The following is a 23543-nucleotide window of genomic DNA, read 5'->3' as shown; positions in this document are numbered from 1 at the left end:
AGGTGAGTCTCCTATAGAAAGCATATATGAGTCATGTTTTCTTATCCCTTCAGCCACTCTGTGTCTTTTGATTAGAGCATTTAGGTCATTTATGTTTGAAGTTTTTATTGATAGGTATTTGTTTGTAGCCATTTTTATTTTTTTGTGCCTGTGTTCCTTCTTTTTTTCTTCCTCTTCTTCTTTTTACAACAGTACCTTTAGCATTTCTCATATTTCTGGCTTGGTAGTGAGAAACTCCCTTAGCCTTCTTTTGTCTGTGAAGCTCCTGATTTCCCCTTCAATTTTGAATGATAGCCTTGCTGGATAGAATATTCTTGGATTCAGTCCCTTGCTTTGCATCACTTTGTATACTTCCTCCCACTCCTTTCCATCCTGATGTGTTTCTGTTGAGAAATCATTTGGTAATCTAATGGGAGATCCCTTGTAAGTAACTTTCTGTCCCTCTCTTGTAGCCTTTAAGATTCTCTCTTTGTCCTGAATGTTTGCCATTGTAATTATGATATGTCTTGTTGTGGGTATTTTGGGGTTCATATGGTTTGTTACTGTCTGTGCTTGTGTGACATTTTTCTTCCACAGATCAGGGAAGTTTTCTATCATTATTTCTTCAAATAGGTTTTCTAACTCTTGCTCCTCTTCTTGTCATTCTGGCAACCATATTATATGTATGTTGCTTTATTTCATGTTGTCCCAAAGCTACCTTAGGCTCTCCTCCTGTCTTTTGATTGTTTTCTCCAATTGCACCTCAGATTGGGTTTTGCTTTCCTGTCTTCTAATTCACTAATTTGTTCCTCTGCTTCTCCTAGTCTACTGTTGAAAGCATCCATATTGTGGTGTGTTTTTTTGTTTGTTTGGTTGGTTTTTGCTTTTTGTTTTTGTAGCTATATCACTTTATTTCCTTCTAATTCTTACATAGGTTGTTGAATTTCTCAGCCAACCGTTTTTATGAACTACTAGAGGCCCAGTGCACAAAAATTTGTGCACTCGGGGGTGGGGGCGCTCTCAGCCCAGCCTGTGCCCTCTTGCAGTCTGGAACCCCTCAGAAGATGACCACCTGCTGGCTTAGGCCCACTCCCTGGGGGAATTGGGCTTAAGCTGGCAGTCAGACATCCCTCTTGCAGCCCTGGAGCCCTTGGGGGATGTCCACTTGCCAGCAGGGAGAAGGCCTAAGCTGCAGTCAGACATCCTTAGTGCTGCTGAGGGGGTGGGAGAGGCTTCCACCACCACCGCTGTACTGGCAGCCATCAGCCTGGCTTGTGGCTGAGCAGAGCTCCCCTTGTGGGAGCGCACTGAACATCAGGGGACAGCTGCTGCACTGAGCATCTTCCCCCTGGTGGTCAGTGTGTGTCATAGTGACCAGTCATTCCCAGTGGTTCTGCTGTTAGGGTCAATTTTCATATTACCCTTTTATTATATAGGAGTGCCTGGGCAGCCTGGGTGAGGGGCTGATGGCTGTTTGCAGGCTGTCACAGCCCCGTCAGGGTGGGGGTCTCTGCTGGGGTGCCTGGCCAGCCTGGGTGAGGGGCTGATGGCTGTTAGCAGGCTGGCCACAGCTCCCAGCCACCAAAGCTCCCAGTGGAGGATAGCTGGAAGCAGGTATCTGGGATTTATTTGTCTTCTATAATTAAAACTTTGTTGCCATGAGCGGAGGCCACAGCCAGCTCAGGGCAGGTGGGAAGCTTGGCTTCCTCCATCACCAGGGCAACCAAGCCTCCTGCTTACTCCAGCTCCGTGGCTGCCGGCTGCCATCTTGGTTGGGTTAATTTTCATATAGTCACTTTGATTGGCTGGTGGGCATGGCTTAGGGGGTAGCAAAGGTATGGTCAATTAGCATCTTTGTCTTTTATTAGTGCAGATATGACCCTTATTCTGCATTCTTTTTCTGACATATTGAATGCCTCCATTTCAATTAGTTCCTTTTCTGGTGGTTCCTCCTTTTCTTTCCTTTGGGGGTTATTCTTCTGTATCCCCATTTTTTCTCTGACTGAAGGATCTAGGTGTCAAGTTGCAGGGCCTGTGGCTGCAGCAGTGGGCTGGGTCGTGGGTCACATGGTTGCGGGTGGCGGCCACTCCTTGTGTAGTTGTGGGGTCATTGTTCCTTGCATGGTCACATGGTGGCTGCTTTTCTCTCAGTCACGGGGCTGTGGCTGCTCCAGGGGGGGTGGATGGTGGCTGCTCCTCTGGAGGTCATGGACAGCGGCTGCTGACATGGCTGCTGGCATGTTTGTGGTACTCGGGGTTAAAGCATCTGGCTCGAAGGAAGGGAGCATGATCTGAAAGTCACAGTAGCCTTCAGCTGGGGAGGCTGGAGTCCTGGTGTCTGTGGGTTGGCAACCCGAGGCAGCAGGTCCCTGGCCAGAGTGGCTATAGGATCCTGGGTGGTGTCTGAGGGTCCCCTGGGTGGAGGTGAGCCTGGGATATCAGTCACAGCAGATCTCCCCTTCAAGATACTGCAGCCTCTGCAGCTGAGCCTGTGCTCCATGAGAGATTACAGCAGTAGCAGAGGCTGCCCTGCTATGCAAGTCTGGTCGTCCAGCCCCCAAAGACCCTGTAAGATCTAGCTGTCCCTTACTCAGACACATACACACCCCACACATCCACACACTCTCCTTTCACTCTCTCACTCACTCACACTCTCTCCCTCACTGCCATCCTCCCAGCCACCATCTTGGAATCCTCTACCCCCATTTTGTAGTGAAAAAAAGAGGTATATTCAGGTTCAATAGCTAGTCAAAGATCAAGCTATTGATAGATAGAAAGTGTTAGGTCAAGGTGTTAATGAATCCAAGCAGTCAGGCTTCAAATTTACACTCTAAAAGTCCACACATTACCCTATATTGTCTCACATGTGGGTCAGCAAGCATGATGAAGTAGAAGAGACATAAATGGTTTTTGCTTTCTTGAAATTACAAGAGTGCAACACTAAGAGGAGACTATGCAGAAGAAACTGAATGAGACCATCATGTAGGGAAATATTTGAGTTGGAAGTAATAGGAGATCCACTCAGTTGGCACAGGCATGCTATTTCTCCCACTGACTAGACCTCGATAAGCCAAGTATTCATTAATCCATGCACCTGTCCTGGGTCACCCATGGACACCACAGGATGGCTCAGGTCTCAGGACTGCATATTTTATTAATGCCTATGGGCTTTGTAAAAGGAACAAAGTTACTAAGTGATTGTTATCACCTACTAGCACAATTGTTCTCTCCACTCCACACTCCCATGGACCTTACTTACTGCTCCCTGGAAAATTAAAGATTTCTATTCCTCTGTACCTTTACTTATGCTGTTTCCTCTGTCTAGAATGCTTGTCATTAGGTTTGCCTTACCAACTTCTTTTCTATAGATGGAAAACTTCCACTTATCCTTCAAAATATCATTCAAATGCCATTGTCTATGCCAGCTTACACAAATGAGTTAATGGACTTCTCTACTGTTCTCTAACTCAGTTATTTTTTCATATGTCTTTCCAAAAACCCAACCCATAATTAGACTGTGAGTAGTTGGAGGGAACATGCTGTGCTGTATTTGATTCATCTCTGTACCTCTGGTGCCTAGTGCAGTGGCAAGATGTGAAAAGGCAATATCAAATGTTAAATATTTATCATCATCATTCTGAAGATCCACCCTTTGTTTGCCTAGTCATGGGACTGAGGTAAAGTATGTAAAGGTTAACAGCTCAAAGACACATGTTTTTTTTGGAACCAGTTAGAAAGACGTGGGTTTAAACCCCAACTTTACCACTTACTGGCTTTGGAACTGCGGATAAGTCACTTAACATCTGTGAATCTCAGTTTCCTCATGTATAAAATAAAGGCTTCCCTCATAGAATGGTTGCAAGGATGAAATGTAATCATGCAGTAGATTTCACAATGTACAATACACTTAAATAGTAGCCCTTATTATTAGGACAGTGTACCTGTCAGTGCCAATGGAAATCTATGTTGGCATGGGCCCAGCTATTTGACCATATCAGTCATTTTCCCAGCTACTCCACAGCAGAAATGTTATAAGTTGTTCTTGGGCTCTTAAACAAGCCCACAGACTGACAACAGAGCCAGAACATTAATCTGCTGCCATGGGGGAAAGCCCATTTATTCAGCACTTGGTCCCCAATTCCAGAGAGGTCATCAATATAAGTGTTAAGTTTGTCATAGCATCAACAAAAGCCCCCTATCTGGAAGTGTGAGTCTGAGGGATAAAAGTGGGTCTAAGATGGCCAAAGATGACTCCCTCCTTTCACATTAACTTGGCCTTTTCTCTATTGCTGACTGGGCAAGTCTCTTCCCCTCTCTGAACTTCAATTTTCCCAGGCATGCAACGAATCTGTTGGATCAGGTGGAATATTTGGGACCTGTCAGCACTGACACTCCAGAGTTCTCATTTCCCTCCTTTCTCACACTCACCTCTGCCATTGGCTAATTCTAAAGTCTCAAGAGTCAAGGTTGGACCCACTGAACAAAAGACAGAAATGATGTACTGTCTACAACAGGAATTGGTTATCTCTAAAAGTGGAACAATAAGTCCCTGGCCCTTGATCTGCTGAGGCATAGTATGTGTGCCTGCACATGCATGCTCAGTGTAATTGGGTTTGGGGGAGTGTCACATCCTAAGTGGAGAGGGCAGACAGAGAGAATCAAAGGGAAGAGGCTCTCCTAAGGGTGCTGATAATTTTGGCAGTCACTGTGCCACTGAAACTTAGCCAGGCTTGGCCCAGGACATTGGCCTATCCAACTCACTCAACATTGGCTCTTGAAAGAAAAAGAGAAGCCAAGGGAGACATAGACCCTACCCTCCCAAATTACACGTGGCCTCTGCATTGTCCCCCCTGGCCCATGTGGCTCAGTTGGTCGGAGCATTGTCCCGTCCCATACACGAAAAGGCCGAGGGTTGGTTCCTGGTCAGGGCACATATACTTAGGTTGCTGGTTTGATCCTTAGTCAGGGTGCAATTCTCTCTCTCCCTCCCTCCTTCCCTCTTTTCCCTTTCTCCAAAAATCAAGGAAAATGTTCTCAGGTGATGATTAGAAAACTTTTTTTAATTTTAATAAAAGATAACATTGTTAAGAAAATAGCCCAGACACCCCTGCTCATCACCCATCACAAACAAAATTAACTTCTCAGGGAAAAAAACTTTTACTTTGAACTTTGAAAGTTTTAACAGGAAGAAAAGAAACCTGCCTTCCTGCCACCTGAGGTGTCTAAAACACCTATATGAAAAATGAAGATGTTTCAGCGTTCCAGATCTAGGTGCCAAAGCAAATCCCCCCCCCCCCAATCTGGCCATGCCTCATCAGATTCAAAATGGTTTCCAAAACGCACTATGAGCCTCATCTAATCAGTAAAAGGCCTGGATAGAACAAAAGGGTTGACCCTCTTCCAAATAAGAGAATTCCTTCTGCCTGTCTTGAGCTGGGACACTGCTTTTTTCCTGCCTTCAGACTGCAACAGAAACATCGGCTCTTTCTGGGTTTCTGGCCTTTGCACTCAGAGTGGAACTACACATTGGTCCTCTTCAGTTTGTCAACTACAGGTCTTGGGACTTGTCAGTCTCTATAATTATGTGAGCCAATTATTTATTATAAATCTCTTTACATATGTATACATGACTATTACAAGTAAAGCTCCTATAAACACTAGAAAAAAAGAAAAGTGTCTAAATGTGATTCCTCTGCCAGCAGATACAGGGATTAAGTCTCTAAAGGGAAATGGCAGGAATGGGCTAACAGTGGATCCAGATACATGAAAGGAATGGGAACTAAGTGGCCATGATGTAGGCCAGTGAAAAGAAAGAAAGAAACCACTCTTCAGAAGTAAAGAGACAAAGGGAGAGGTTAAGTGGTAGAGAGAGGTATTGAGAGACAAGATGGGGACATAAGAAGTATATGAAGTTTTAGAGACAATATGGGAACTTGAAGAAGGAAGGGGGCCACAGCTAAAAGGTGGGGAACTGGCGGGGGAACAGAGGCTAAATAAGGAAAGGAAAAAGTTGGAGGTTAGAGAAGAGGGCAAAAAGGGGGTAACTGGGGCCAAAGAAAAAGGAGGATTTTGCACACAGCATTGATGGTTCAGGAATGGGAAAAATGCAAATGTGGAACAGAGGGGACAGTGGCTTAAAAGGGAGTTAAAGTATGTGATGAGTGTGGGATTAAATGAATGAATAGGGTGAGGAAGAGGTAACTAGGCTATATGAGAGTTAAGAGGCACTGTGGTCACTCAGTGCCTGTCAATTGAGAGACAAGGTTAAGTTAAGCCTGGAAGGCATAAGACAAGATGGGATTTGAGCAAGGAAAGATTTTAGTGAGTAAATGTGGGCAATCCAGGGGATTAGAGTAAGTGATGGAATGATGAATTGGTGTACAAATGGAGCCTAAGAGAAGGGAGTTCAGTGTAAGGGGCCTCAAGAAAGGGAGAGACTTCAGCAATAATCAGAAAGTCAGAGGGAATTCATTGGGATAGAGGCTCAGTGATAGAAGGGTTTGAAAATATATGTGAGAAAGACTTCCAGTCTGGACTGAATGATGTTGACATACTTCTCCATTTCTCCATGATCCTCCCTATTAAAGACAACTAATCATGCAGGAGGCAAGCTGAAGAAAACTTTGGAAGGTGGTAAGAGGAGGATAATCTGGTTATCTGCCCTCACTCAATGTAAGAATGTGGCCCAAATCCAGCATTTAATGATCTAGTACCTTCAATCTAGCAACAGATGGCAGCCCAGGTAGATTCATTCTTCCCATGATTGATGCACAGTCCCACCAAAATCACCAGGAGAACAAACAGAACCAGTAAAAAAATAAAAAATAAAAAAATCTAATCTAATAAAAGAGAAACATGCAAATTGACCACACCTCCAATATGCCCCAAACCAGCCAATCAGAGCTACTATATGTAAATTAACCCAACCAAGATGGCGGCTGACAGCCATGGAGCTGGAGCAAGCAGGAGGCTTGGTTGGCCCAGTGATGGAGGAAGCCAAGCTTCCCGCCTGCCCTGGCTGGCTGTGGCCTCCGCTAAAGGCAACAAAGTTTCAATTATAGAAGATAAATAAATTGCAGATACCTGTTTCCAGCCAGCCTCCACTGGGAGCTTGGGTGGCTAGGAGCTGTGGCCAGCCTGCTAACAGCCATCAGCCCCTCACCCAGACTGGCCAGGCACTCCTATATAATAAAAGGGTAATATGCAATTGACTCTAACAGCAGAACCACTGGGAATGACTGGTCACTATGACACACACTGACCACCAGGGCCAGACGCTCAATGCAGGAGCTGCCCCCTGGTGGTCAGTGTGCTCCCACAGGCTGACAGCTGCCAGTACAGCGGTGGTGGTGGGAGCCTCTCCCACCTCCTCAGCAGCTCTAAGGATGTCCAACTGCAGCTTAGGCCTGCTCCCCGCTGGCAGGTGGACTTCCCCCGAGGGCTCCCGGGCTGCAAGAGGGCACAGGCCGGGCTGAGAGACCCCCCTGAGTGCACAAATTTTTGTGCACCGGGCCTCTAATATATATATGGAGACCCACTAACACTAAGCAGCCAGATGAAGCATTCTTTTTCACTGGGGCCTGACAAGATTAGAGGTTGAATTCTACTTTCTCAGATTTCCTAGTTTAACTAAGTATGGGGTTTAAATACCATTGCATGGTCAGAGCACATAGCAGTTGCTCAATGGCCTTGTATCCTCCCATTGGGGCTCCACAGCCTCTCTAGTTCAACACTGGGATTCTAGAGATTCTTTCAAGTCCCAGTTCAAAAGTCAGCTCTCCCTGAAATTTCATAAGATCCTCATCTGCCCACCCCTGAACCAGTTAGATGTACCTCATCATCTGGGAGTTCATAGCATACATATGACTTCTACTTAGGTCCTCTAAATTTTGCCTCTAAATTAACAGGCCAAGAAGGGAGTTACTGTGCTGGATGGTGTGACTGATCCTGACTACCAAGAAGAAATTTGACTATTTCTTCACAGTAGAGGTAAGGAAGACTAGTTTGGAGTAGAGGCACTCTCTTAGGACATCTGTTAATATTAATGTGTCATGTGATTAAAGTCAATAGAAAACTAAGACAACACAATCCAAGTAGGACTACAAATGGCCCAAAGACTTCATAAATGAAAGCATGGGTCACCCTATCACATAAAGAACCACAACCACCTGTGGTACTTGCTGAGGACAAAGGGAATACTGAATGGGTAATGGAAGAAGGTGGCTATGAATACCAGCTATGACCATGTGACCAATTACAGAAATGAGGACTATAATTGTCATTAACATTCCTTCTTATTTTATTATACACACACACACACACACACACACACACACACACACACACACACACAGTGGGGCCTTGACTTATGAGTGTCCCGACTAACAAGTTTTTTGAGATACCAGCTGTCTCTCGGCAGATTTTTTGCGTTGAGTTGACAGAGTAATTTGAGTTAACAAGCCCCTTAACGAGCTCCTTAACAAGCTCGATCTCAGAACGAATTAAACTCGTAAGTCAAGGCCCCACTGTATATATATATATATATATATATATATATATATATATATATATATATATATACACACATATATGTTTCTTGAAGACTGTTTCTGATAAGGTTAACATTTAATGAGTAAAGCAGTGGTTCTCAGCCTTGGCTGCACATTAGAATCACCTGGGAATCTTTTTTAAAATCCTGATTTCTGGGCCTCATCCTCTGGAAATTCTGTTTTTTTGTTATGGGGTGGGGCCACAACATTAGTAACAAAGAAACAGAATTTCTGGAGGATGAGGCCCAGAAATCAGGATTTTAAAAAGATTCCCAGGTGATTCTAATGTACAGCCAAGGTTGAGAACCACTGGAGTAAAGCAGATTGCCCTCCGTAAGTAATCCAGGTGGCCCTAATCCAATCAGTTAAAGAACTGAATAAAACAAAAGGCCAACCCACCCCCAAGTAAGAGAGACTTCTAGAACATACTGACTTCAGACTTTATTTGGAACTTTAGATCTTCTCCTTGGTGGCCTTCTAACTGAAACATTGACTCTACCTAGGTCTCCAGTCTACTGACCAACTCTGCATATTGGACTTGCCAGCATCCACAATCATGTGAACTGATTCCATATAATAATTCTCTTTACATGCATGTATAAATACAAATATGTATTGTTTCTGTATCTTTGCAGAACCCTAAGACAGATTGGGAAGGGGGTACTAATTTCAAATTAGGGAGTTCATTTCTCTCCTCCCTACTAGAGTAGGAGCTGAGTTCAGGACTGGGTGTGACTCCTCCCTGTATCTCAAGGCTCAGCACCAAATCTGGAACAAAGTAGGCACTTAAGTAATGCTTATCAACTAGATGAGAATAAATTATTGACTAAGAAATCAATCTTAAGCATACACTTTGATTTCATAGTATTCTGCACTGGGGCAATACCCCTATAACCTCTATGCTTCTTTAAGGAGGTAGTAGAGCTTGGGACTATTCCAGAATCTCAGGAAATTCTATTGACTATGCTACTTAGAGTGGTTCTGAAGCCACAGTGTTGGAAACAGTTACTTTCTGGATAGTTTGTATAGATTAATGTAAAATAGAGGTTCTTAACGCAAATTTAAAAGCTTTTTTTTTTCCACAGACATCATAATAAATGGAAGCAACTTTCAGCAAGTTACTTCATCTCTCTGCCTCAGGCAAAACTATACTCAAGTCCTTTCATAAGCTTTTATAGAGCAGCAGGAAAAATGACCCAACAATCTGCCTCAGTTATCTACCATAGTATGACTACTAATGTTCTAGATGTTCTAAATTAAATTTGTCCTATATCAATAGCAAATGCTCATTGGGCACATAGCACATGCCATATTCCTTGCTTAGATATTAATTTAACCCTCAGAACAGCCCTAAATAGTGAGTACTATTATTATTCCTATTTTATAGAAGAGGAAACCAAGACACAAAAAGGTTAAATAATTTGTCCAAGGTTACACAGGAAATAAGTAGCAGACCTAACATTTATATGCAGCCTGTCTAGTTCCAGAGGCCATACTCTTAATCATTATTATATACTAATCACTTTTCTTAGAGAGAAGACCCCAAACTCAACTTCCATAATTCAGAAATCCAGCTCCATCTTGGATTCCTAAGTGAGGTATATTTGGGTACTGGGGAGAAATGAAAAAGAGTTCAGCATGTTTGGAGTTACAGAAAATGGGAAAAATTAGTAATACTGATCCTGTCTTTATTTAAATTTTTGACACTTTGTTAAATGTGTTTTTTTGCATTAATTTAAATTGTAAAAAATATATTAAAATATTATTTATCCTGATTATGAAGTATTTTTGGCAACCCTTTAAATTTTGTGCACAGGCAAGTGCCTCATTAACTTTACACTAGTCCCAGACCTGAAACTAAGTGGAGCAGAAGGAAAAGGACATCTCTGATTACTTTGTTCTGTCCAGTGCTGCTCTTTTCCCCCTATTGACCCCCTGCTCCCCACTCCCACCCCCTCCCAATGCCTTCATGATACAATTCTACCATTGTCTGTGTCCATGGGTTATGCATAAATGCATATAAGTTCTTTGGTTACTCTCTTTCAACTCACCCCCTTCCCTCTGAGATCTGTCAGTCTGCTGCATGCTTCCATGTCTCTAGAACTACTTTGTCAGTTTATTTTGTTCATTAGATTCCACATATAAGTGACATCATGCGATACTTGTCTTTCTCTAACTGGCTTATTTCACTTAGTATAATAGTCTCCAGGTCCCTCCATGCTGTCTCAAAGGGTAAGAGATGCTTATTTTTTTACTGCTGCATAGTATTCCATTGTGTAAATGTACCACCGACTTTTTATCCACTCATTTACTGATGGGCACTTGGGCTGTTTCCAGACCTTAGCTCTTGTAAATACTGCTGTTATGAACATAGGGGTGCATATATTCTTTCTGATTGGTGTTTCAGGAATTGTAGGATTTTTCTGAGGAGTAGGATCACTGAGTCAAATGGCAGTTCCATTTTTAATTTTTTAAGGAAACTCCATATTGTTTTCCAAAGTGATTGCACCACTCTGCATTCCCACCAGCAGTGCACTAGGCTTCTTTTTTCTCCACATCCTCCTCAGCACTTGTTTGGTGATTAACTGATTGTAGCCATTCTGGCAAGTGTGAGGTGATACCTCATTGTCATTTTAATTTGCGCCTCCCCAATAATTAGTGATGTTGAGTTTTTTTCATATGTATCTTGGCCATTTGTTTGTCCTCTTTGGAGAAGTGCCTATTTAGATCCTCTGCCCATCTTTTAATTGGATTGTTTGTCTTTTTTTAGTTGTATGAATACTTCATATATTTTGGAAATTATGTCCTTAGCATATGTATAATTAACAAATATGTTCTCCCATGCAGTGAGCCCCCTTTTCATTTTTTTAATGGTTTCTTTTGCTGTGCAGAAACTGTGTATTTTGATGTGGTCCCATTTGTTTATTTTTTCCTTTGTTTATCTTACCCTAGGCTTCATATCAGTGAAAATCCTGCTACATGAGATGTCTGATATTTTGCTGCTTACGTTTTCTACTATGATGTTTATGGTTGCACAACTTACATTTAAGTCTTTTATCCATTTTGAGTTTATTCTTGTGTATGGTGTAAGTTGGTGATCTAGTTTCTTTCTTTTCTTTTCTTTTCTTTTCTTTTTTTTTGCGTGTATCTGTCCAACTATCCCAACACCATTTACTGAAGAGATTGTCTTTATTCCTTTGTATGCTCTTGCCTCCTTTTTTGAATATTAATTGAGCACAATGGCTTGGGTCAATTTCTGGGATCTCTGTTCTATTCATTGATCTATATGCCAGCTCTTATGCAAGTACCAGGCTGTTTTGATTACAGTGGCTTTGTAGTATAACTTGATATCCAGTATTGTGATCCCTCCAACTTTGTTCTGCTTTCTCAACATGACTGAGAATATTCGAGTTAGTTTTTGATTCCATATAAATATTTGGAGTGTTTGTTCTTGATCTGTGCAATATGCAGTTGGTATTTTAATAGGGATTGCATTGAATCTATAGATTGCTTTGGGTAGTATGGACATTTTCATGATGTTAATTCTACCAACCAGTGAACACTGTATATTCTTCCACTTGTTTATATCTTCTTCTATTTCTTTATTCAACTTTCTGTAGTTTTCATAGTGAAAGTCTTTTGCCTCCTTGGTTAAGTTTATTCTTAAGTATCTTAATTTTTTGTTGCAATGGTAAATGGGATTTTTTGTTTAGTTTCTCTTTCTGAGAGTTCATTATTGGTGTATTAAAATGCCATTGATTTTTGGGTGTTGCTTTTGTATCCTGCAACATTGCCAAATTCATTTAATAACCTAGTAGTTTTTTGGTGGAGTCTTTAGGATTTTCTATGTACAATATCTTGTCATCTGTGAATAATGGCAATTTTATTTCCTCCTTTCCAATTTGGATGCCTTTTATTTCTTCTTCTTGTCTCATCATTGTGGCTAGGACTTCCAGTTCTATGTTGAATAAGAGTAGTGAAAGTAGACAACCCTAGTTTGTTCCTGTTCTTAGGAAAAATGGTTTTAATTTTTGCCCATTGAGTATGATGTTGGCTGCAGTTTTTTTATATATGACCATTATTATGTTGATGTATGACCCTTGTATTATACTTTGTTGAGTTTTTATCAAAAATGGGTATTTGGGTATTAGATTTTGTCAAATCTTTTTTCTGCATCTAGTGATATGATTATGTGATTTCTGTCTTTTAATTTGTTTATGTATCACATGATTTATCTGGTTTATTGATGTATGAATATTGTACCAGACTTGCATCCCTGGAATAAATCACACTTGGTCATGGTATATGACGTTTTTAACCTATTGCTGGATCCAGTTTGCTAATATTTTGTTGAGGATTTTAGCATCTATGTTCATCAGGGCTATTGGCCTGTAATTCTCTTTGTGGTGTCTTTGTCTGGTTTTGGAATAAAAATAATGTTGGCCTCATGAAAATAGCTGGGAAGTATTCCTTCCTCTTGGAATTTTTGGTATAATTTGAGGATAATAGATCTTAGTTCTTATTTGAATATTTGATAAAACTCCCCTGTAAAACCATCCTGTCCATGACTTTTGTTACCTGGCAGTTTTTAAAGTATTATTTCATTTTCATTAGTTGTTATCAGACTATTCAGATTTTCTCTGATTGAGTTTTGGAAGATTGTATGTTTTTAAGAATTAATCCGTTTTGTCCAGGATGTCCAGTTTGTTGGCCTATAGTTAGTTGTTCAGTGTTTTCTTACATTTCTTTGTATTTCTGTGGTGTCAAATGTTACTTATCCTCTTTCATTTCTGATTTTATTTATTTGGGTCTTATCTCTTTGTTTCTTGATGAGGCTGGCTAAAGATTCATAAACTTGTTTGTCTTTTTAAAGAACAAGCTCTTGATTTCATTGATCTTTTGTACTTTTTTTTAGTCTCTATATCATTAATTTCCATTCTAATAATAATTATTTCCCTCCTTCTACTTACTCTGGGCTTTTCTTGTTCTCTAATTCTTTAATTTGTAAGACTAGATAGTTTATTAATAAATTTTTCTTCTTTATTGAGGCAGTCCTGTAAGACTATGAAATTCCCTCTCAGGAATGCTTTATCTGTGTCGCATAGATTTAGGGTTGTTGTGTGCTCATTTTCATTTGTTTCCAGGTAATTGTTTTTTATTTCTTCCTAATCTCATTGTTAACCCATTCTTTATTTAATAACATGCTATTTAGCCTCCATAGGTTTGAATATTTTTTGATTTTTTTTTTTTTTTACTGTAGTTGCTTTCTAGTTTCATGCCATTGTGATCTGAGAAGATACTTGATATGATTTCAATCTTCTTGAATTTTTCAAGACTTATTTTGTGTCCTAACATGTGATCTGTCTTTGGAAATATTCCATTTGCACTTGAGAATAATGTATATTATACTGCTTTGTGATGCAATGTTCAGTAAATATCAATTAAATCCATCTGTTATAGTGTGTATTTTAAGGTTTCTGCTGTAGATTTTTTTTTTCGCTTTGGAAGATCTATCCAGTGATAACAGTGGGATGTTAAAATCACCTATTATGAATGTATTGCTATCTATCCCTCCCTTAACCAACATTTTCTTCATATATCTAGTTGCTCCTATATTGGGTACATATATGTTTATAAGTGTTTTATCCTTTTGTTGGATCAATCCCTTTAGTATAATGTATTGATCTCCTTTGTGTCTTTTATTTCCTTTGTTTTGAAGTCTATTTTGTCAGATATAATTATTGCCACACCAACTTTTTTTTTCTATTTGTATGTAATATTTTCTTCTATTACTTCACTTTCATTCTGTGTGACTCTTTCGTTCTTAGGTGTGTCTCTTGTAGACAGCATTTATATGGATAGGTCTATATCCTTTAAGACCTACAGCAGATACCCTGCCACCTTTCCCAAGTAAAAATAGATATCAGGAAACTGGGCTTGGAGCCACCAGAAGGTCCACCCTGAGTCTGTTATGAACTTATTTTTTTGACCTTAGGAAAGTCCTTTCTTTTCTCTCAATTTTATTTTATCATATGAAAAATGGAGGTAACATAGTCTTCCCATGGTAGCTGTGGGATTTAAATGGCACTATATGTTTCAAAGTGTTCTCTTAGCTCTAAGGTATGCACACATGTAAAGAGTAGCTCCCTTTGACTCCTGATATTGTTAGTAAGAGACCAGCCTGAACTGAGTGTTTCAGGGGACCAAGAGAGTGGGTCACTCCTGGTCATAACACATATATTTTACGCAGTTACTTCCCTCTGCTCTACCTATTTAATCCCTTTTCATCCTTCAAATTCCACTCTCTGTAAGAAGTCTTGAATATTGCAACTTACCACTAAACTTCTTTTTAACTTATCTTTAGTTAGTCCCTTGAAAAAAAAATTGCTCCTGTATGAATTGTCTCGGGTTCTGAAAGGCAGGCAGAGCATCAATCTAGGTCCTGAATCCTGATTTGAAGTCATACAGAATGTTTGACTCTATCATTTATCAGCAGGGTACCTTTAGGTAAGTCATATCCCCTCTTTGAGTCTCAGAGTTTTCATGTACAAAAGGAGGGTGAGATTTATTGACAGGGCTGCTATGAGGTAAAACAAAACTTTGGATTTGAAAGCATTTTGTAAAATGTCAAAGAGATCTAAGCCATCATTATTATTACTATTATTATGCCATCATAGGAGAATGAATGGCTGAATAGGGCTTCAAAACTATTGTTTAAACATTTGAAGCCCTGTGGATCCCATAGAGCCCCTACCCAAGATTTGCTTGAGGACACCCATCACTCGCCTAAAACCACAGAGTGTGGATATATTATCCTATGGGAACCACCTCCATGGATTTCACCTCTTGGTGCCTTTCAAAGGCTGGCTTCCCCAGGGAAAAGGCCTTATCACAAATGACTAATTGCTATTTTTGAGCATACACAAATTACTGATTAGGACAACGCTGATTATTTGTTCTCAGAGTAAAAAGACACCTTGCTGAAATGAAATAAGAGCCCAGGCATGCCTGCTGTTGCACTTTTATTTGGAGGAATGGACCAACTTGAATCTGGACCAAGTAAGGGAAGGCTGGCAATTGAGCAATGGTACGGAACAGAAGAAGGCAAGCCCAGTGCCATAGACTTTTTCTTCTGGGCTTCATTTTTCAACCCCCAAACTAAAATAAAACAACAACAACAACAACAAAACCCTCAACTCCATGATATATATCTCTGGCCAAGAGTCTCTAGGCTATCATGAGATAAGCCTGAACTGCTGTGTCTAGAAGGCTACTTCTGAGAGGGAATATTCTAGTGGGAGCGTGGTAGTAGGAAAAGCTAAGCCACTAAGCTAGATATCTCTGGGGGTTGCATGCTCAGCTGCCATTGCTCACCAAGGTTTAGCCACAGAGCTATAGTCTTATATGTCCAAATACACTTGCTCCCAGATAGACTGACTCATGTAGATATAGACACATCTGTACACATCCTCAAGTAAAAAGATGCTAGTGGACAGGAGCATAGCTCTAAACATATACAAAAAAGCTCCAGAGGTCAAAACACCCAATATACACTCAGACAAAAGGATGGGAAATACACACACAAACAAGCACACACACACACACAAGCAGAGAGTTAAGTTAGAAAAAAGCATTGCAGTCATATTCAGGGACACCCATACATGTACCCCAAAAAGTACTTTTACAGGCATGTCGAAGGGGAAAGTTGCATTTATAGGTATATATGGGCAGGCATGCACAAACATACAGATACAGCAAGAAAACTACACTTTTAATCCACATAAAGAATTAAAAAAGAAAGCAAGCTACACTCATAGAACGTCCCATAAACAGACATGGGTGCAAATACATGGAGGTAAAGAAGCCTACTAACACTGAACTCCTAAGTACCAGCTATTATATCTGCATTTATAAAACATCTTATCTAAGGGAATGCCCATACATATGCCACTAATTAACACTGAAGATGATCACGAACCTGCAGGATATAATAACAGAAAACCAAAGTATCCATGGTTTAAAATCTGCCATGGGCAAGGCAGCCAAAGGGAGCAGCTTGCATGGAAGCCATAAGAAGTTCTTGATTTATCTCATAGAAAAAATTAACCACAGGAAAAAAAGGTAAACACACCCAACTTTGATATAGCCATAAAATAGCTCAAAACCCCATTTTAAAAATTGCTTCCATTACACATGTTAGAAGCTCCAACACTTGCAATATGACTAAACAAAGGAAAGTTTAGAGGAAATAAATGGTCCTGGAGATCTGGTCAGTTCCCAAGGAACTAAGAAAGATTTCTTACTTCATTGACTTGCTTGTTTCCTGGTCCCTGGGGCTTCCAGTGTCCACCAATGTTCTTGCAGCTTTCTAGTGTCTTGAAGCCCTGGTCCAAGTTACCTGTTGTGAGAGAATACCCTTCAGGCTGAATCCAGATATCAGCCCCTTTTAGAGAAGCCCGGCTAATGAGCACCAGGACTGAGGCGAATGGGGGAATGGAAGGAGAGGTTATGCTTATGTGAGGCCAGATATGGGGAGAAAAGAGGCTGAAATTAGTAACGAAGAAATCCAAAGCCAGTATCTGAATTACTGTGGAGCTTCTTATATTGCTGAGGGAATATCTTGGGGAAAAAAGAACCTCAGGCTTTTGTCTGGAATTACAAAGTAAGAATTACAGGTCTGGACAATTCTCTAATAATTGAAGTCTTAGATGGCATGACGAGCTCAGTTATTTAAATTATATATTGTCAAAACCTTGTTTCCACCAATAGTTCTAATTTCTTGCCCCTCCCAATACTTTCCCAGAACAATGTAAAGAGTTCTAAATTTTCATCCCTTTCTGTAACCTACCTATTAAAGGAAATGTTAGTAGTGGTTGTGTTTAAAAAACATGGAGTAGGAGAAGAAACCAATGACATATCTAATCAGACCCAGTTAGTAAGTGAAACCTGTGTTCTCAGAACAGCCAAACAGCACTGCTTCCATTTTTGAGATGAAGATACTGAGGCTTACAGAAAAAGAATGATTGTCAAACTACAGAGGGAAGGCCGGCAAGGTTGGGGGTGGGGAGGTTAAGAGATCAACTGAAGGACTTGTATGCACTCATATAAGCATAACCAATGGACACAAGACACTGGGGGGTAGAGGAGGCCAGGGGAAGGTCAAGGGGAGAAAAAAAAAGGAGAGATATGTAATAATTTTTGTAATACTTTAAGCAATAAAACAACATTTTTTTTTTAAAAAAAAGAATAATTGGAACTGACCACACACAAGTACATACAGAAACCCAGCAACAGAATTCAGGTCTTTCTGGCTAAGTGATACCATCACCAGAGAAATACTCAAATAATGGGTAAAGATCTATCAGTTTATTCTTACCTGCTCAGAAGCCATTGTCTTGTTTAAGATTATTTCCAACTGCTGAAGGGACATTCAAGCCAGTGGTGATAGGTTATTCTAGATGTATCCTACAATCCTCTAGATCAGTGATTTTCAACTAGTGTGCCACCAGAATTTTTAAAACATGCAATACCTGATTATTTAGTCAGGGACACTGGCCTCTTTTCCCTTGGATTGTCAAATAAAACAGATGACAACAAAAAATACAACAATAACTGCCTAGTGTGAATGAATCAAAACTGTACCTATTCTTTTTTTTTTGGCAGATCAGCACAAAATATATTTTTAGTGTCGCATAATTTTAGTAATCAGTTTCTCTGTGCCATGAGAAAAAAAAAAGGTTAAAAATTGCTGCTATAAATCAATACCAATCCAAAGCCACCCCTACTTGGAGAGTCATGGCCTCAGTGGAAAATGATCTGAATGTTATTACCAAAATATGCCTCTGAGTCAGCCACACTTCAAGTGGTTTGAGCAGAACTCAGCCAAGAGGTAGAATGACATATGTGTAGGTATACCTATAGTGGGGTTGCTTCGGATATTCTAGTCCTTTCAAGTAGAAGAAACCCCCACTACTTTTTTTCAAAGGTAAATATTGAATTATAATATTGGTACCAACAGATATTTATTGACTATCAACTATAGGCACACCTCAGAGATAATGTGGATTTGGTTCCAGAGCACTGCAATAAAATAAGTATTACAATAAAGCAAGTCATAATCTTTTTGCTCACGGAGGATCTTGCCTTCAATTTGTAAAAAAAAGTGCAACATCTGTGAAGTGCAATAAAATGAAGCACAATAAAACGAGGTATGCCTATATGTAAGGGACTTGGATAGGTATAAGACACAACCCTATCTCTAAGTGGTTTATTTTTATCGTTCCAATCTAGTTTTACAGTACCTCGGAGCTATAAAGCACTTTTATATTTATTAGCCTTTTTGAGACTTAAGGCATTGACTGTGAGGTTCAAATCATTACCCAAATATTACAGATAAGAAATCTGAATTTCAAAGTGGTAAAGTGACTTATTCTAGATCATACATCTAGTAAGTGACAGAGCCAAGATTCAAATCCAGGTATATCTGACTTCAAAACTTTTGTCCTTTCCAACACACAAGGCTATAAGAACACAAACTCCACTGACCTAATTTTGCTCAATAAATATTTCTTGAATGAGTGGGCAAATAAATAAATAAATAAATAAATAGTGAGAGGAAGTAGCTCATGTACTAGGGCAGATTCAGGTTGAGTCTGACAGCAGTGTATGTGAGTGTGCATGTGGGGGAAGTCCTTGGACATATGGAATTGGTGAAGGGCAGAGGGGAAAGGGAACCTACCATCACCAAGCACCCCTCTATGAGAGGAACTGTGGCAGGGAAATTGATCAATTCTATTTGATTCAATCCTCACAATGAACCTGTGAGTTAGATGTTATACAGCCTCTCATTTCTCAAATGGGTAAACTGAGGTCCAGAGAGGTTATGCAACTTGCCCGAGGTGGTGGACCAGAAATTTGAACCTGGTTTCTATCTAATTCCAAAGTTTTACCCTCAACTCCAACCATTTACTCTCTACTGGTCTAATATGAGTGGAGGAAGATAGAAAGGCAGAGATTGAGTACTAGAAAACAAGCTAAATTATTTCAGGCTCTGAGCAAGATAGGGGTACAGCAGGTATTACACATAATGGGAATGGGATCCTTAGATCCCATTGCCAGCAGAGTCAGGAATATAAGAGGAGCTGAATGACAACTGGTTTCCCAAATGGGATTCTGACGTTATCCTCCTTTCTAGGGATATTTTTAGTCCTTGAGAAGAAGAGCTACAACGTGAGAGCCATTTATAGTCCAGAGGTGAGAATGGCTGCTGAGGTGATGGCAGGACCTGTGCCAATCTCAGGGGTACATTTTCCCACCCATGGTCTATAAATAAGCCCAGAGCAGTCCCCAAGGTAGGTATTAACCCTGACTTTGCTGGGCCGTCCACCAAGAAGCTATCATCTATTTACTCCTGACAACTAGGAGGCTGTGGGGGCATTCTGATGCACTTGGCAGTGGAGTGGTAGCAGCTGGCAAAAAGCTTCTGACTTGCCAGGGGTTGGGTTCATTTCCAAAGAGGGAAGGAGGAAGAAAGGAAACAACTGTGGCAAGATACCCTGGCCTGACCTCTCTGGATTGTGAGAGAATGCCTTGTTTCCAGGCAGAGGACTTAGAAAACATGGCAGACATCTTCTGCTGTCTAGATGACTTGGTTTGCATCCACCATCTGCAATTCCTTTCAGCAGGAAAGGATATGGTTAGTAATTCCAATAGAAATGAGCTTGAATGGAACCAAGGCTTGGCAGTCCAACATTTAACACTTTGCTCTAGAACTGAAGTTAATATAACACTCTAGAATAGTAGAAAGTCAGGAGGTTGAAGCCCTAAGTCCTAATTCTGTTATGAACTGACTTATGACCTTGGGCAAGTCCCTCCCTTGTCTGAGCCTGTTTCTCCATTCACAAAATAAAGATGACCCTCCTAGTTCTGACAGAAGAATTATCTCCCTGTTTTTAAAATTATTTACTCTCCTTTTACCATCTTCCTGACTTCCAGATATTTATGAGGGAGATGATGCTACAAAAGACCAAAGCCTCTGATTTCTTTGGCTCTTAACTTCCGGGAATGCTGTCAAGGAATTGCAGTGTTGGAATTAAGTTCCAAGTCAAAGCACCCTACATATCCTCCACATGGGGAGTAAGGAGAATAAAAGAGAAAAACATGATGAGAAGTAGCAAGTCTATAGCACTGCCTTTGGGGTTGTGGGAAATTCTGGGGCATGGGGAAGTAATACCAGGGCTCACAGAGCTTGTAGAGACTATAGAAAATTTTGGAAAGGAATGCTGCAAGGTCTGTGTGTCCTCAGAGTTCATGCAAATTATGTTTCTGTTAAAAGGGCTGGGCGGGGCATGGGGGCTTTTAGGGTATGGTATTAGGCCCATGGGCAAGAGAGCATAGATCCTCCCAGCTGTACCAGAAGATGGAGCTTTACTTTTGAGTGACAAGTATCTGGCAGTCAGGACCACTGGGCTGAGTCTAAAAGGGTGTACCCTGAAGCTCTGAGAGGTAACTTATATGTTGGTGGGGGAAGTCTTTAGGTTTTGAGTGATTTAAATAAAACTGCCTTGAGCCTTAAGGAGCTTCCCATGGTCAGTGGTCAGTGAAGGAGAGGAAGGACCTGAGACCCACAAAGATTAAAGTCTAGGCAAGATGCAAGAGAGACAGGGCTAGGATGACTCCATGGGGTTGGGGACTATGCATCTGGCCCCTTTGATACAAAGAGGTTGATTATAAGAGCATTATGAAGAAAGTGGACAGAAGGAACTGGAGCTTATGAGACCTGGAAAGTATTAGGTACAGAGGGTCTGAAGTAAAATGAGACCTTGGAAAGGGGATATATTTAAGTGCTCAGTTAAAAGGCCTTCCAAATGAGGATATTTGCACATTAAAAAAAGAACATGGAGAGGGGAAAGTCTATACCAAAGCAACATGAACCGTGGATTTTCAAGTACCAATGAGGAAAAGTATTGGGAGACTGAGAGGAGACAAGGGGGAATGAGGGTAAATGTCAACACAGTCTATCTATGCCCGAGGTCTGCCTGACATGTCATGCTACAGAAACTAGGGCATAAAATGCATACCTGTGCAAAGCTTCCTGCGTCTCCTCCAGTGCATTTGATCCAACTCCAAAGGATCACTCCATGAGATAGGCAGAGATTGGCATTTTGCCAGGAGGACTTTGAGGGGTAGAGTTTTTGGTGATGGTTCAGCTGGGGGTAAGAAAGCCTGCAAAGAAAACTAATCAGGATTAGTAACTCAATGGGGGTTGGGAGTAGGCTAACACTTGGTTTAAACAGCAGAACTTTCCATTTTAAAGTATCATATGGTCCAGCATCCAAATCCAAGCAAACATCCAACTACAAAGAGCCTAAAAGACACCAGGCAGTAGAGAATATGAAAATTAGTCAATCAACTTAAAGAAATAGCACTTATTTCTTTCTCCTTTCTTGGGTATTTCTTGTGTGTTTAGTTTGTACTGGGATTGGGGAAGTGAGGATTTTGCATTTGCTATAGACATGAACCTTTACACAATGTGAGACCTGGGGAAAGTGAATTCATCTGAGTCTCAATTTCCTCATCTGCATAAAAGGATAGTGATAATACCTACTGTGCATAGTTGCTAGGATGAGGAAATGAGATAATACACATAGAACCCATAGTAAGTACGAGAGGGAGAGGGAGAGAGAGAGAGAGAGAGAGAGAGAGAGAGAGAGAGAGAGAGAGGAGAGAGGAGAGAGACATGGGCAGAGAGGGAGGGAGGGAGAGAGAGCGGTAAAGAGAGAAAGAGGGAGAACATCTTAACTTTCCAGAAGAACATCTTAAGACCACATACAAGTTCTCTCTTTTGATATTAACATAGATAGCTGTTTTCATCCCAAATCCTTCTTACTTTACCAAAATCCTGACCACCAAATGGAAAAAGAGAAAAGGAACTAACATCTGTGAAATACCTCATATCTGTCAGATATCCTGATAAGTATCCTTATGCTATCTTGTTTAGTCTTTATAACTACACTATAAGGTAGATATTAGCCCATTTTACAGTAAGGAAACCATGGCTCAGAACAGATAAATGAATTTCCAGTGGTCACACAATTTGTAATGTTAGGTCTATATGACTACAGACCTGCTGTATTTCTAACAAGATAAAAGTAATTCCTGGGCCCCTTCATCCTTCAAATTCATCTTTAACATTGCTAAGCCACTATGAATACAGTACAGGTTTCTTTCACCAGGACAGATACCACAAATTCCTTCATTATCATGTTAATTGATCCTGCACCCACCTATGTATGTGTCCATCATTTTACTTTTTATCCAATCCCAGCTGTTTCCCCTGCTTTGCTTTATCCCTCCTCCTTAATCTATCACCAATGAATTTCATGTAACCCACCTACGTCCCTCCTTTGATTGCGATATATAAATACAAATGTAACCTGCCATTCTCTGGAGCATTATCTCAATTCATTGAGGTTCTGCTTCCCGGCATATGTCAACAGTTTGGCTCAAATAAACTCACAAAAATTCTTTACAGTTTGCAATGTTTTTTTTACGTTAACATTACAGAAGTTTTACAAATTCATTTATATCTGGGAAAGCACTCTGAAAAGAATAATGTCCTGTACAAATCTAAAGAATGCCTATTCCCCTTCCTCCCTTAACTTGTATTTTGCTAATTCTCACTAAGATGTTAACTAATGACAGTTTTGAGGTACAGTCCCTTCCTGTGACAAGTGCTTTTAATAACTAATGCAAATAGCTAACATTTGTTGTGCCATGACTCTTAGTCACAAACTGTTATATAAGTACGTAAGTGTATTTACTCATTTCATCTTTGCAACAACCCTGCAAGGTGGGTATTATTATCACACTCATTTTAAAGGTAGTCCCTAACTTCATAGGGTAGTTATGAGACAAAATAAGTTCATACAGGTAAAGTGCTGAGAGCATCTGAGCACATAATGAGTACTATATAAATGTTAGCTAGAATTATTAATATTACTCCCCTCAGAGAAG

General features: G+C 40.4%; 1 protein-coding gene across 1 annotated transcript in view; it reads right to left on the bottom strand.

Annotated features, from left to right (window-relative positions):
• The window catches only part of ARHGEF9 (Cdc42 guanine nucleotide exchange factor 9), a 330612-nt gene that overhangs the window by 302118 nt on the left and 4951 nt on the right, over positions 1-23543 (bottom strand). Inside the window, exons 2-3 of the mRNA XM_059678479.1 lie at positions 21608-21752; positions 16832-16926 (exon numbers count right to left, since the gene is read on the bottom strand). Coding sequence (XP_059534462.1) covers positions 16832-16926; positions 21608-21752 — 240 coding nt within the window. The remainder of the gene's footprint in view (positions 1-16831; positions 16927-21607; positions 21753-23543) is intronic.

This window comes from Myotis daubentonii, chromosome X, assembly GCF_963259705.1.
Source record: "Myotis daubentonii chromosome X, mMyoDau2.1, whole genome shotgun sequence".
Taxonomy (NCBI): domain Eukaryota; kingdom Metazoa; phylum Chordata; class Mammalia; order Chiroptera; family Vespertilionidae; genus Myotis; species Myotis daubentonii.
This window is presented reverse-complemented; position numbering and strand designations above follow the sequence as displayed.